This window comes from Diceros bicornis, chromosome 15 (assembly GCF_020826845.1).
Source record: "Diceros bicornis minor isolate mBicDic1 chromosome 15, mDicBic1.mat.cur, whole genome shotgun sequence".
NCBI classification, from domain to species: Eukaryota; Metazoa; Chordata; class Mammalia; order Perissodactyla; family Rhinocerotidae; genus Diceros; species Diceros bicornis.
In genome coordinates this window covers 3,048,352-3,063,936 of record NC_080754.1, presented here as the reverse complement: position 1 = coordinate 3,063,936, position 15,585 = coordinate 3,048,352, and the positions used below count along the sequence as shown (strand labels likewise).

At 37.7% G+C, this 15,585-nt stretch overlaps 1 protein-coding gene across 7 annotated transcripts in view; it reads right to left on the bottom strand.

Moving 5' to 3' along the window:
- The window catches only part of CRYBG3 (crystallin beta-gamma domain containing 3), a 95,657-nt gene that overhangs the window by 38,659 nt on the left and 41,413 nt on the right, over nucleotides 1-15,585 (bottom strand). For 6 of the 7 annotated variants that reach the window (XM_058555644.1, XM_058555645.1, XM_058555649.1 and 3 more), the window contains 8 exons: nucleotides 15,344-15,388; nucleotides 15,000-15,115; nucleotides 13,971-14,118; nucleotides 9,429-9,565; nucleotides 8,046-8,160; nucleotides 6,812-6,847; nucleotides 4,495-4,628; nucleotides 1,454-1,580 (listed from right to left, as the gene is read on the bottom strand). In XM_058555644.1, the coding sequence (XP_058411627.1) occupies nucleotides 1,454-1,580; nucleotides 4,495-4,628; nucleotides 6,812-6,847; nucleotides 8,046-8,160; nucleotides 9,429-9,565; nucleotides 13,971-14,118; nucleotides 15,000-15,115; nucleotides 15,344-15,388 (858 nt within the window). The other variant, XM_058555651.1, reaches the window with a different exon arrangement.

Sequence of the window (15,585 nt, the reverse complement as noted above, 5' to 3'; positions counted from 1 at the left end):
CCTTGTTCCCTGTGCTGCTTCTATTCAGGCTACTCCTGCCTGACCGGGTGAGGGGTTGCAACAGTGTTGCTGCTGGCCCACGGTCGGAACCCTCAAGGCCAGAGCACATGGCCCCTGTGCTCATCCAGAGTCCACGTGGACCCAAGCATCACCCTTCACCTCATTATCACTTCCTTCACAGAGGGCTTCAGAGGCCGGCCAGATGGTTTTGAGTTTATACAGGTAAAGATTATTTTGGAAAGAGATTGCAGTGGTAACTCCTGAATCATAAGAAAACATCCCCTCTGAACACATTAAAAAGTCCCCAGAACTCGTCAGAAAAATGAGCGACATTTGCTAAGTCCTGATATCCTACAGAATCTCCTCTCCTCTGCGCCTTCACCAGCTTCCGCCCGGAGTCCTGTCACATTCTGGACCTCCTGCCTCCAGAAAACCTCCTTCATCCTCTGCCTTTTCTCGATACAGTCACCAAAAAGATCTTTCTAAACTGCTAATCTAATCATGCTCACTAGCCCTAAAATCCATCAGTGTCTCACGGTCGAGTCTAGAAAAAGAATCTGAATTCCTCAACATGGCATATAAGCCCCTTCATCATCTGACCCTGGACTCCTCCTCCCAAAGTTCTCCCTAGTATCCTGACTTAACTGCATTTCCCAAACACACCAGTTTCACTTAACATGAGGGTTCCTCAACCTCAGCCCTACGCACATTTTGGGCCTGATGATTCCTTGTTGTGGGGGGCTGTCTTGGGCATTGCAGGGGGTTAGCAGTATCCCTGCCTCTGCCCACTAGATGTCAGTAGCACCTCTCCCCTCCCCCCAGGCAGGACAATCCAAAATGTCTCCTGACACTGCCAAATGCCCCCCAGGGCGTAAAATCACCCCAGCTGAGAACCACTGGCTCATGGCCTTGTCTTTTTTATATGTTAATCTCTTGCTAAAACAGCACCTACCTTTCCCCTTCACCCTGTCCTGGAATTTCTCCACTTGGCTAACTCTTGAACTTGAAACCTCAGCTCAGCTGTCATCCTTTCCCCTCTACTTCCAAGTGGGAGTAACTGACCTTTCTCTGGGTACCACGAGTACTTTGTACTTAATCCAATCAGTCAAACAATATTAGACATTTATATAAGTGCTGTCTTCACTAGCAGACTGCCTGCTCTGCAAACGCAAGGACTAAGTCCCTGGCCACTGTGTCTCCAGCATCTGGCATAATACGTCTAACAAAACAGGTGCTAAATAAATGATTGTCGAATCAACAGATGAAGAGTAAACATCGGTATTCTATAATACTCATGACAGTTAAGAAAAACAGGCAAGTCATGTAAGCAGTTCAGTTGAATGCTCTCAGGTTTCAGAAATATTTTGTAACCGCATGTTCTGTCAGAGGTCATGTCCAGTTTTCATGGAAAGATAAGACACACAGAAAATTAAGAATAAGGAAGCTAACTCACAGCTTGTAAGTATCGGAAGGACAAGATGGGACCACTCAATGCCCCACAGGCATTACTGTCTTCAAAATCTCCTTCTTCAAGCAGGAATTGCTGGCCTTTAAAATGTTCTTTTTCATAGGCAACCCACCTAGAAATACAGAGGACACCCAATTGAGCCATTAATAAAACTGTGGTCAAGAATGCAAGAGAGAAAATCACGATAAAGCACCTAGTTGCACATCACTGCAACACATTTGTTTTGTTACCATTTACAAAGACAGACAAATGGTGTATGCTTCATGAATCAACAATTTTTACAGTTTGGAGGCTTTTCCCAACAAAAGGTTAACTGTTGTAGAATTGCAACAGAGCAACACTCGTTAAATGTTTGTGGTGTGACTTGATACCACATCTCAGTGTGGAGAATAGTTTGCCAAGTAAGAAATAAGGGAAGGCACAAATAGCCAATGAGAAAAGTTACAAACCCACGTTGAAATGCAAAGATAATCATTCTTATTTTACTGATTAAGCCTTTCTGAAATCACAGAATGATTACCATATTAAATATTTATTCAAGGTTTAAATCAAAGGAACCTCTCACCAGGCTTCAGATCCACAACAGAGTACAGGTGGGTCTAGCAAAGAGGAACCAGGAAATGCGACGGGGCTGGTATTAGCCCTGGTGGCCTATGCGTATACAAAGACTTCTGTAAATATTTACAGGTGGGAAATGCTGCTCCCACCATCTTATCAGTGGTGATAATGGAAACAGGAAGCCCTGTGGCGGAGTACTTTCCAGAGACACAGGTTTCCTGACTTCTCGTCTAAAACTATCAGTACAGGACACTGATGAACACCATTAGTTATTAAGTTCCTCCATGAAACATACTTTTTATAGAGTAATCCACAGTATCGAATGCAATGTGGGCATAGATCGTTCTAATGCACGTTGACCTGCTTACATCTGCCTTCAGTTGCACTCTGTAGTTAGAGAGGGCCCCCTCCAATGGGGCAGATTCCAAGGATGACTATTCTGAGTTCCTGGGTTGGAGACTTTTGAATTCTGGAGCTTGACAAAATGAAGCCTCGTAGGGCTGACTACTATTGTTTTTCCTTTCCCCACCCCATAATAGTTGTGAAGATATAAAAAAATATTCAAAAACACTGTTTTCATAGGGTACAAAATAATACCAGCCACTCAGTAATCATGAATCCCTCCTCACTTTCTGTGTGTAGGTGTACTTACAGCAGGGGAAAAGCGGGGAGTCCATATGAGTGGGAATAAGCATATTTTATGCATCGTAGTATATTTGTCATATGTAAAGAAACTAACATTATTTTACTCCAACTATTATGTGAAAATAAATTGCACAAGAAAACTTTCAAACTCTAAGTGTTCTTTTATACAAATATAGCTACTCAGAACATGTTTTTATTACTTGAATGGGAAAAAGAATAAAAGGTATAGAAGACTTTAATATTAAAGGATAGATTTATAAATTACTACATAATGACAGTTCAAAAATCTTCTGTCCAGTTTTTCTCAATAGATTGTTTTTATTAAGATTCAATTTATAGATCCATCTGAGACATTAAAAAATAAATGTTATCTGAGAAAAACTAAGAAACATCAACCTCACTTTCCACAGATTCCTCAAGATGAGACAGAGATGAGGAAGAGTCCGTACTACCTACAGATAAAGTTAAACATCTAACAAAAGTAAAAAACGGTAGAAATAGAGAAAAAATAATGAAGTCAGCTGTTCATCTCTAAATGGGGACATCACATTTTTCTCCTGCAGTTGCCACATAAAAATTGAAAGTATGTTGTATTACAAACCATATATTTTTTTGAGATTTTTATAAAATAATTGTAAAAAATTCAGACAATAACAATGTGAATCACAATCTAGTTAATGGGAAAAACATTCACAACCCAAAGGGAAGAAAAGGCAAAAATATTTTATAGCAGGCTTAACAAGAAGCATGTGTGTTTACAGATCAGAGAACACTGCAAATAAATACAACACAATAAGAATGTGTTTATCCGAAACATATTTGTTCTTCAAGCCCCTAATAAATTTTTAAAATTCAAGGATAAGAAATTAAATGATTCTCAATATGTCAGATCAATTATGAATATGACCTACACATCTAACATACTGCAGAGTCTCTTATATTTCCACTTTGGCTGGTATGGCCATCACTTGATTTATGGATAAAAATTGCGAAGTCTGTCTCTAAATGTAGACCCTTGAGTGATCTTAGGTCATTTAATTTCTGTGAATAAAATATTTTAGTAGCGTCTTTTGCTATAAACAAGTTATATGATGTTACCACAAATAACAAGAGATAGCAATGCTTAACTTAAACTGAACCAACATTCCAAATAAAGCCACGTATCAACGGCGAGACTGACGGAATGCTTCTGGCGGGATTCTACGCTGGGTTGGCAAAGGCAATAAGCCGTGAGGAAAGCTTCTCCACAATCTCACCTGCCAGGACACAGACACAAAGGCGGGTTCCAGCTCCAGTAACTGCTGACTGAGACTGGGACAGCAGTGATGACGGCCACCCTGGCTTTCCACTTAAGGGTTCTTAGGGCTTCCTCAAAAGCAGTTCAGGGCCCAAGGGTAACTAACGTCAAAAATTCTGACGTTAGAAACACACACAGGCCACTTCTCTAATGAGGGAGGGCTCACTGTCAATGTCCTTGGCACAGAAAGTCAACTAAGACCAACAGAATAGAGGATAAAAACTGAGGCTGTCATTCATGTTCATAATCTGTGAAAAAATCATTTTATCCTGCAATTCTTATCTTCTATATTGTGTTTAGAAATACTAAGTGTTGAAGTTTTAGAAACTATTTTCACATTTAATCTATCCCAAAATCTCTATTACCAACAAGTGTTCACAGAAAGCCATCAGTAACTAATATTTTTTATTTCCCACATTATAGAAGGGATATATGTTTTTAGATTGTTTTTGCTCTGCTTAGCACATTTTTCACGCTGATCTTCAAAAACAGACTACTAAATAAATATTGAAAACATAAAACTCACACTCCACCGATGACACGAATTGATCCAATTCCATGAAAATCCCCATCATTTTTTAAAAAATTAGGGACAGAATCTATATGTTCACTAAACTCTTTGGCCTGTCCATGGAAGTGAGGTTTTTCATAAATAATAACCTGAAAAATATGAAAGAAAATTACTTAAAATGCTCATATTTTAGAATATATATATATTGTTTTACATAAGTGACACTAAAGACAACAACATGAATAGGGACCATTGTCCATTTTTTTCATTAACATACACTTAGAATATAGCACTTTGATATTCACATGGAATGTGTATTTATCACCATAAAGGTAAAATAATAGTAGTAAGTTTCTCTTATATTAATATACCTAAGTATATTGGGTAACTGTTCAGGTTACCCAAATCCTAGGACCATGTCATAGGGTAAACTGCCTTAGAAATGGTTCTTGAATTATCTTTCTAAGTTTATCCCTCTGTTTAGAATTCAATACAGATTGGCGTTATATTTGCTGAATTTCCCCTATAAGAAAGAAAAACTCTCTTGAGGTTCCAGGGCATAATGATAAATTATCTATTGATTTGAGAAAACACATGCTGCTTCTTATAACACTGACTGCTTCTGTAGTCATTACTGTTCATTGAGAAGAAACAGACATGCAAATTCCTGAATTTAAATACAAAACTTCCTAAAAATAAGAAATGACTGAAAAATTATAGTATTTTTATTCCATATTTGATTCAAATTGTGGGGAAAGTAATTGTAGTGGCAAACAAATTTCTAGTATTTCATTTACCTCACATTTGGGTCGGTACAAGTACTTCTCTTGCACCATCCTGTTGCTCCTTACTTCCCGAGGATGAGCTGTCCTTAGCACACACAAGTGATAACAGTGGTAACAGTGCTAATCTGCCTGCACCATCACCTGGTCCTCTTTGTGACTAACGGCATAATTTGTGTGCAACTGGCAACCTAAGACCTTGGTGAAATAGACCCCATGCTTAAACACACTAAACCAACAAGCTATAGCTTCCTTGTTTCTAAAAACTGATAACATTACACAGACTGAAAAAAAATATGTAGTACTGCTCCTGCTGTTTTCTACATAATAAATTTTCACAGGGTGCTGTATTTGACACGATGAAGTTTTATTTGGGTTTAATACATACTACAGATGCTGAACACACTCAGACTAAGTAGGAAGCAGTAACTCTTTGATGAGTAAGCCACAAACTAACATCTAACAGCTTGAAAATTGTGACTCTATGATAGCCATTTCATTCATACACCTCTACAACCTGTCAGACTACAAATGTCCAAGACCCAGCCCGTCGCACTTGAAGTTCTGATTCAGCAGACGAGGAGACTGAGACAGGAGTTACTCAGGGAGCGTCACAGCTAATTCTGCATCTATTAGGTCACTGGTTCAAAACCTTGGCTACATGTTAGAATCACCTGAGGAGCTCTGAAAAATTTTGATCACACTCCAGAACAAAGTAATATTTCTGTGAGTGGAACCCAGGCATAAGTATTTTTTTTAAACTCATATATATATGATTCCATACAGCCAAGATGTATTAGACACACTCAGATACTAAGTTTTAAAAGACTCCATCTATATGATTGAGAGAATGGTAGTCAATTCCACAAATTAGGAAGCCCAGAAATGGGAGAGTTGAAAGAGTTGTGTCTTGTTTTGGAGGAGAGAAGGATGGATGAATCCCTGTTTCCATATCCCTGGAGGTGCTGGACCTAATTAAATAGAGGCCTGTCCGCTTCTTTCATCACTGCACTGGTTGTCTTCCTATCTCTCTTTATGCACATTGTATAGCTCCTTCTCCTCTTTTCTTTCCCCAAATGTACTTAAGCCTGGCACCACTGCCACCTCAGTTGTTACTGCCTCTACTGCTCCCTTCAGATACTCATACTTACAGACTGGCATCTACCTAACAGGAGCTACCTACACCCTCTTCTCATCATCCTTGATCTCTTTCCTGAGTATCACTGCTAAATGCCTGCTAGATATCTCCACTCGAATGTCTAGCTGCCACCTCAAACCCTCTAATACAAAAATCCAACCTATCACCTTTCCACGCCTCGTGAGTGTGGCTGGGTTGTCAGTCCAGACTCCCATCTTTGCATACTGACCCCCCTCCCAATTCAGAGCCTGGGCCTCAACAACCATTTTGTGCAGTCACTTCCTACCACCCAACACCCATTAGCTAGGGGTTATTAACATATTATTCAAGTTTTTTTTTTTTTAACAGTTCAAAATACTTAGATTAATACTCAAACATTTTAGATTGCTACAAAAGTCTGTTCAAGACTTACCTTCAAGTTCATAGGCATTTCTACTTTCAGTCCACCCTTAAGATGACAACAAGAAATTTTAATATTAGATATGTTAATATTTACAGTGTTCAAAAGTAACTAATGTATGTAGGTTATATAAAAATTTAATTAGCAAAGATTACATACCAGTCAAGTTTAAGTTGTGGTAAATTTTAAATTTTAAGTACAGAACTCTACAGTGGTCACAATCAAGTCAGATGCTCTACTTGATGGGGCAAGATATCTTAAAATCTACTAGATGGGGCAAGATATCTTAAAAAGTACAAGCTACAAACTACAACCACTACAAGGAAGGAAACTGAGCTTTAGTCCTTAAGCACACGTGACCAGTTAAAGATTTAACTCCATGGCCGGGTACCCCAAAAAGAAGAGTGGAGTTGCTAGCAGATTAAAAAATCTCGTTTGGCAGACTAGATTTCTAAGCCACTTAATACTACTAAATTTCTTCTCTACAATTGCTTGGGCTTTCTAAGTTAGAGAGAGAAATTCCTCTTCCAAGTTCTATCAACACTTTTTATCACACTTAATGTCTTTGTGACCACAGATTGCAGAGCATAAAAAGTGACCCTCTCCTCACAAAAACCCAAATTCTATAATTTCTTTGTTTCTAAATGCTACTCCACATTGCGTTATTTCTTAAAATTTCTTAGTTTGTCCTAATTTTTATTTTTTTAAAAAGCACAGAGCAATCAAAAATGGTTTATCACATAGCTAACATTTAATTGAAAAGTTTGTCCCTCAAATAAAAATGTTTGCAACAAAAATAAATAAATACTGCAGGCACTTATTATCTTTAAGAAAGAGCATTGACAGAATTCCCATTTATTATTAATGCTGAGCTTATCACTCATTACTGTAATGAAAGAGTATAATTTACAACAAGTAATTTTCTAATAAACATCAAAGAAACAAATTCAGAACTTTATGAAATAGTCAAAATTTTCACAGAACAATACTTATAAGCAAACTGCACATATTGTGATAAACTTAGTACAAAGTAAATTCAGACATTTGTCTTCTAGAAAACACTAAAATGTTTTCACACATCTATTCTCTACAATACAAAGAAACAGAAAAATAATGTATAAATAGTTTGCCAACTCAGTAGTATATATATGCATTTCTCAAGATTGAGATGCATGAGCAATCATCATAGCTATTTAATTTTGGACTCATGGGTCCTTGGGAAAATGCTTCTTTTAAATTTGCTCACCATTTGAAGTGGATGCAATGATTTCATTTCTGCTGCAGAAATCTCAAAGAGTCCATGGTCTTCCTCCAAAACTGTAGCTTGCCCCTTAAAATTAATATCTGGGTAGGCAAGCCAACTACATAAGAAATGAATGGTTGGTTACAGTATAATAGGCATGAATACCTGAGTCTGGTTCTGTAAGAGTTAAAAGTAAAAACAACAACCCTCTGTCACAGAGTCATGCTAGTAAAGCACACTCAAAGTGCCTTGGCCAGACAGCACGTACCAGTGAGTTAACAGATTAGTAAGTACTGACATTCTAACACTTGCTATTCTACAATAAGTCTATTACATGTTTTCCAAGCACTAGGCATTACTTTTCTTAGAATTTTCCAACATTTAAAACATGTGACACCTTTAATTCAAGCAGAATATAACTGCAATATCAATACCATTTCACTACACTCCATTCTTTCTTAAACTGGGGCAGTCAGAGGTAGGGATTCCACCAGGCATTTTACATCTTTGACCTATGTTTTTAGAATCAATATCAGTTCTATTGGCTGCCTCAGGAACACTATTTGAAATAAGATTCCCGAAAGAACCACTTAGCTTCCAGCTAAACTTGATAATGACAGACATTTCTCATGGATACAGTGGATGACTGGGTCTGCCCAAGAATTCTAACCTATGGTTGGGGGAGACAAAGAAAGATGTCCTACAGTGACTCCAAAATTTTACACAACCATCATCAGAGCAGATGAAAGCATAAAGAGAGAGGAGAGATCCAGATTGAATCAAGCATCACAGAATCGGTGATTTGAGCCAGTGTGGGACTGGATTAAGGCTCAACTCAGACCATAGTCCTGAGATGCCTTTGGAATCAGAAAGGCTTACTATCAAATTCATGCTTATCAGCTGGTAACCTAGGACAAACCACTTAATTTCCTCATTTATGACATGAGAGTAGCTCCACCTGCCGTGCAGGAATAGGGGAGTAATAAACAAAAAAGTACCATGTGGGTGGCCCTGTGGGGGCCTCAATAAGTAAAAGCACTGAGATACCTGAGAAATAGTTCTGGCTGCAGAATCTTAGGCCAGGGGCGTGTTTTCATTTCTCAGTCCCAAAATTTGGTGGAGGAAACGATGATGGATGCATCTATCAAGAACTATGTCTGTAGAGAATCTATATCTGCTCCTGTGAGTCATACATCAAAGACTTAATTGGATCCAAAGAATGACAGAATCTGTTTTAATCCCTGCAATAGTCTTTCTTGGGTATCCAGGAGTATAAATGAAATTAACTAAAACTTCAGAAATATGTATGTCATCTACTGAAATATGAAACAAAAAGTTAACTTTGGTGGCCATCAATCACTGTAATAAAGAGAAGCTGATACGTACACTCCTGACTTCACAGTGAAGGACACAGATTTGGGGATGTTCAGCTCTTCCAAATTAGGGACTGCTCGCTGTAGGTAGACAGGACAACATGCTGGTTCAGACTGTGGGCAAAGTTCTATCTCGGGAATGCTGCAATCCTGAAAGAAAAATTGGCTTTGGAATCCTCGAGAGACACAGTCAGTATTCTCAGCACCAGGCCACGCAGCTACAGTCATCCCACTGTCCAGTTGACCTTCTGCACAAAACAACATAAGGAAACACTGTTTCTACTACTGTTTTTAAACATAAATTTTTCTAAGGAGTTACGTTGATAACATGAAAATTATAAATATTATTGATTGAAAAAGTATTACCCCAATTCTTTCTGCTTTGTTTTTAAAAGTCTTTTTCCATTAAGCAGTGTTCAGAGTTACCAAACCATCTGAGTGCCAGAAGTCTGTAAGCCTTCCTTCTCAGAAGCATAACAAAGCCACAGGGAGGAAGGGACTTAAATAAAAGGTGATCTCAGGGGGGACATAAAAAATAAATAACAGAGAGGCTACTCCCTCAGGGTGTTATCTAATTTATACTGACAAAAGAAATAGGAATTAGAAGTGAGGGTAAAGGAAATCTGTTTTCCTACTTGTGGGATTCTATTTATTTTCTTTAGTGCATGTTGGTTTGAAAAAGAAAGGCATTAGGAAACCTGACCCTACACTCCATCACACATCCACTGTCACCATGTCCTGTCAGACTTTCCTTTAAAATTTCACTTGTGTATATCTCTTCTTACCTATTCTCACTGTCAAGGCCAAGACTTCAATTGTGGGTCCAGTCACAACCACCAGTCAAGTACTGGCCACTCTTCATACAGCTGGGCTTGTTAGAACATCACTGTCCTCGTGACACTCCTTGGCTCAGGACCCAAGCACGTCAAACATATACTTCTGTTTGCCTCTCTACAATATGGCACCAACCTAGAGATCTACACTAACGCCCACAGCTCTTCGGTCATCTCTACTCCCCCTTCTAGCCCCTCTAAGCTTTGTAAATGTTTCTCCCATTGCTACTAAAGAGATAATTCTCTGTATTCTTACTTATGAAAATCTTTTAATAGTTCAGTCCTAACTCAAAAAAGACCTCATCTTTTCTTAGAGAACCAAAACCATTATTTTTCCCTTCTCTGAAATTTCAGATGTGCTTCTGTCTGTATACACAATCTATCTCAGTTATCATGAATGTTTAATTATGCAACTCAAGTTTCAGTAGTGTAATTCTCATCTAGGACATTCTGAAATTCGAATGATTATGCTTTAATGAAACAGGTAAATGCAATAACAATCAGAGGTGACATTTATTAGACAGAACAATTGTATTTTTTTAATTATAATCAGTTTTAAAATTTTAAAGTTGCAATTTTCTGATTTTTTAACCTTTCTCCAAACTGAGGTCTCTTAGTAATCATTAATCATTTTCATTAACATGTAAAAGCAAGAAAATTGATACATCTTATTTTCAGAAAGTTAGTTCTAAAATGCAATACAGTAAAGAAATATAACCTAAAATAGCCTTTAAAGTATAAAAGTATATTTCCTTCTAAAGTTTCATTTCAAAAATAGCCAGAAATGTCTAGAACAGTCACCTGTCAATCTTCAAGGCTCTTTTGTCTGCTATTCATAATAGAGTTCTAGTAACATTATTTAAAATGCTGCCATGTTAACATCCCCCCAGGGATCTGAGGCACAGTCCCAGCACACATAACCGAGTGTCTCACACGAACAAGCTTCCTCTGCATTGTGTTACACAACAATGTTTGGGTGGTGGGCTTTGAGTCAACCTCAACACAGAAGGAAACCACATAACGGCAAAACCATAACAATGGCTAAAAGATGGAAAATAAACAACAACAAGAATGCTTATGTGTTCTCAACTGTCTCACTAGAGGCCCAAGTTCTTCTTGAGTTGACTGAAAAAGATTTCACTGATAAATGCCATCTTCTTCATGGTTATTCACAGAAATGATGTCTTTTGCAAGACTTGTATAATTCCTGATGGACAAAAACAGTCAACACTGGCAGCTGAAGAACACTTTACAGTAACCTAGTAACAAGACGCTATTTACTCTGAATGAGGAAATGTTTATGTGGCTTCCTCCCAGGCTTCTCTAGTCATGATACACTGCACAAGCATATCTCGGTGAAATGTGCAAGCTTAGACTACTAAAGCAGTTAGCAGCAATGGAGACAAAGCTATCAGAGAGAAACAGGGTAGGAATAAGTTACAGTTAACAAAAACAGCAAGAAAATCTACTTGTCTCCATCTTACGTAAGATCAGTCCCTTATCTAACAGATCTCTCTCTTTTCAGCTTATTAATGAAGTTACCTAAGTAACTTCCAACTATAAGAAAAATGTCATTCCTTTCAAAAGAATATTAAATGCACAGTAAACACATTAATTCGCAATTTTCACTTCTTCTATTTGAGAAGAGAAAGCACCTGACTCAAAATTCACTGTGCTGCGACCCTACTCCCAGTGACTGCCACTGGGGCAAAGAGGACGTGAGGCGGAATCTGCAGCTGCTGCTAACTGATGGTGTCTCTTGCATCTGCTGTACCTGTTCACAGCAAAGGAAGATATTATGCAAGTATTATCTCTAAAGAACATTACAATTTTGACTACTCAGATTAGAGCAACCAAGATTAAGATGATGAAACAAGACAAAGCTTGCATAGGCCTAGGTGAATTCGGAATCGCAACCACCACCATGAAAATGGAGCTGTCAATAGGCATAATTTTGACAAGGTTGGAGAAAGGAAGCAGTTTGATGCCTGATTCACTTTGTAAAATATTTAGAACAATGCTAATGCCTTTTCCATTCAATGCTCAATAGTTTTATTTTCCTTCCTCACTAAAAGTTGCTAGCCTGCTTAAGACATGGGGGCACTAACACTGCAATTTAAAAAATGACTCCAAGAACAAACAATGGAAGAAGAAAAAAATACAAGCATGACTTATTCTTTCTTATAATATATTCTAAGCAAATGGCGGAGGTGCAACTACCCATTTATATATCCATGCTCAACAGATTGAGTTTTTTGTTTGATTTTATTGTCATCTGATCTGGGGGGGTGGTGATGAGGGGGTTGCTGTTTGCAATTCTTATTCATCTTTTTTTCCCACTAGGCCTGGCACAGTACCTGACATTCACAAGGAAGACACAAAACCGTAAGTTATTTAAACCTTAGAAGATTCCACCTACAAACTCATTATTCATTTCAAGGAATTTCTAGTGAGTTAACTAATTAAGTGAGCACTCGCTGCTTGCTGAACTGAACTGCTTGCAGTTAAATTTTTCAGTGAACATGAGCACTGCCCTCTGTGCTATAGTCATCCATCTCCTTGCAGTACCACCAAGCCACCAACATTCACCTCTGTATCTGACACAAGTGGCTCTGCCAGGAACTCCCTCACATCTCCCATGCTGCCTAACTCCTTTTTATTCTCTCGAAATTCCCATCAGGTGACATCTGGCCCAGGTGAGGTGCCCCTTCTTTGTTCACCTATACGGCCCTTCAGAGCACTTCTTATGTCAGGTGGTCATGTGACTCAGCTGTCTCTCCCCTAGGCTTTAAGCAATCTGAGGTAAGATTTCACTGTCTTTCTATTCCCAGTGCCTATGGCAGTACTGGGTCCATAAGCAGACACAAACATTTGTTAGACATAGGTTTACAGTTTTGCAGAAAGTATTAATTCACATAAAATACATACAGCACCTCTTTATGATAATATGAGTTTTTCTGTATGCTATCGTTAATTTGTCTCTATGCTATCTGCAACTATCAAGGGTTTAACAACATCAATGCAAATCATCGTGATAGCGTCTACTTCAATTCATGTGTTTTAAACATATAAATGAAATCTCCATAACTTAAAAAAATACATATCCGTGACTGGCATAGGAGGAACTGCACTAAATCACGTACTACATCACTGCTGAAGGAACTTTAAGAAGACATGGGGATTCTGCCCTCATCTGAGATCTGTCATTAATTCACCCCTCTTCTAAACCAGAAAATGTTTTATTACACTGGAAGACCTTCCTCATCTTAGTATTAAATAATATTTTCTAAATAGAAAATAAAAAAGCAACACCTTCCCCTCCTCATTCTTCCTTCTCTAATTCCCCCTAACACACACACACACACACGCACTCACACATATACATGGCTACACTGAGGAGTAGAAGTCTACACTAGAAAAGGATGTATTCGGAAAATATCTGCTCTTTTCCTAAAGATGCCTGAATGGCATACTTCTACTATTATTAAAATATATATATATTTTGTATCACAAACAATTTTATGGGCCAGATTACAGGTTAATGATTTCATTCACTCTAATACTTTATATGTATAAGTTTAAAAGACTATCATTAATAAGATAACAAAGATTAATAAAATGAGTACAGATATTAGCAACCATTTCTAAGCACTGCTGGGCCATAATAACAGCTTTACTATGTGACAAAACAAAAAGTAGGGGGAAAATCAATAGTTCTTTACCTTTAAGACACGTTTGACAGAACCCAATACAAAGTTTCTCTGCGGGTGATTTCTGTTCTGAGGGATCCAGTCCTGATTTAACACCTTTTCCCCTTCTTCTAACACACATTTCTGACCTTGGAAATGTGGTTTCTCATATAAAATCCAGCTAGACAAATATAAAAGCATGATCAGTCATAATTAATTTTCTAAGAAATGAGGCATAAAACAAATGATACTCAGTAAGTCACAGACTATCTTATCTACTTAAATTTTTTAGGCTGGATTATTTTCCACTCTTAGCATATAATCTTATTTTTGAAACAATGGTATATGCTAATTTAAGTATAGACAAATAGTTTAAGAAAGAATAAAAGTGCACACAAATTGGAAACGATTCTTCCTGAACACAGCACCACGACCTATGCCCCTGCCTATATTTACGCACATGAGCGCTTTATAGATGTTGTCTACACAAAGCTGTACATTTATATTAAAAACAACAGTTTAGCAATTCCAAATTCCACTTCTACCCTAATTTTCCTGTCACTGGGTAACAGAGCACGTGTCTCATATTATTACATGAAGACAGGGAACTTAATAACAGAGGTTTTCCCTCATTTTTACACCATACAAAGAATCCTTCAGTTCCTGAGCATGTCAGTATACAAATGACTTTAACTATGCGGCCTTCACATTCCTTAGCATCCCACAAATTTTGAACTCTTTCAAAGCTATGCTTCATTCAGCTGAAGCCTTCAGCTCAACTTGCCAACTCTGTCCTGCTAATATTGCAGTTACAGAATGGTACTGAGGGCACGTACTGTATACATCAGGTGTTGCTACTTACTGCCGACTTTAAGCACTGAAACAGCCTATATTTTCTGCCACAGTAAATAAAGAAAACAATTAAGTTATATGTTTCAAAATATTCTGTCAAAAACTAGAGGAAAGGGAATGTGACTTTAATAAAAAATACAAAAAGGATTTAGCAAGAAAATAAACTTAATTTTGGAAAAAAATGTTATAAAATTTTAAGAGATCTCTTACCAGCCCCTTACAACTTTTATCAGTACCCCATTCGGAAAGGACCACGATGTAGCATCGGGAATATTACAGTAGATCTCTCGTTTATATCTGCTTCCCTGGAGATCATAGACAACCATCTGCAACATACAGTAAGTAGGCACAATAACTAATTTTAAGAATGCATTTAAAATTCCAAAATGTCCTAGAATATAGAAAATAAAATATCTTAAATATATAGATGCTAAATCCTTGAGTAAAATATTCCTCTTCTAAGTCAGTTAGAGTTTTACTTTAAACCCCCCAAACCTAAAAGTGACCTTACTTTCCATATTTTATGTCAGTCTACCTAAGAAAGTTATGCTTACCTTCCCAGGTCTTGGGTTACACCTCAGAGTTTGTTTGTCAACATTCTGAAATAATAAAAGTGGAAGAAGCAAGCCTTAAGAAACATCAACTGAAAGGTATATAGTTTACTTTCTTAGCAGTCACAAATCCAATTTATCACATGTTTACTTGAGGGACCATTATGTGCAAGGTACACCTGTAGGAACTACAGAGACACAAAGGTAAATACAAAGGAAAACAATGCGTTGTCTCTGCCCTCGGG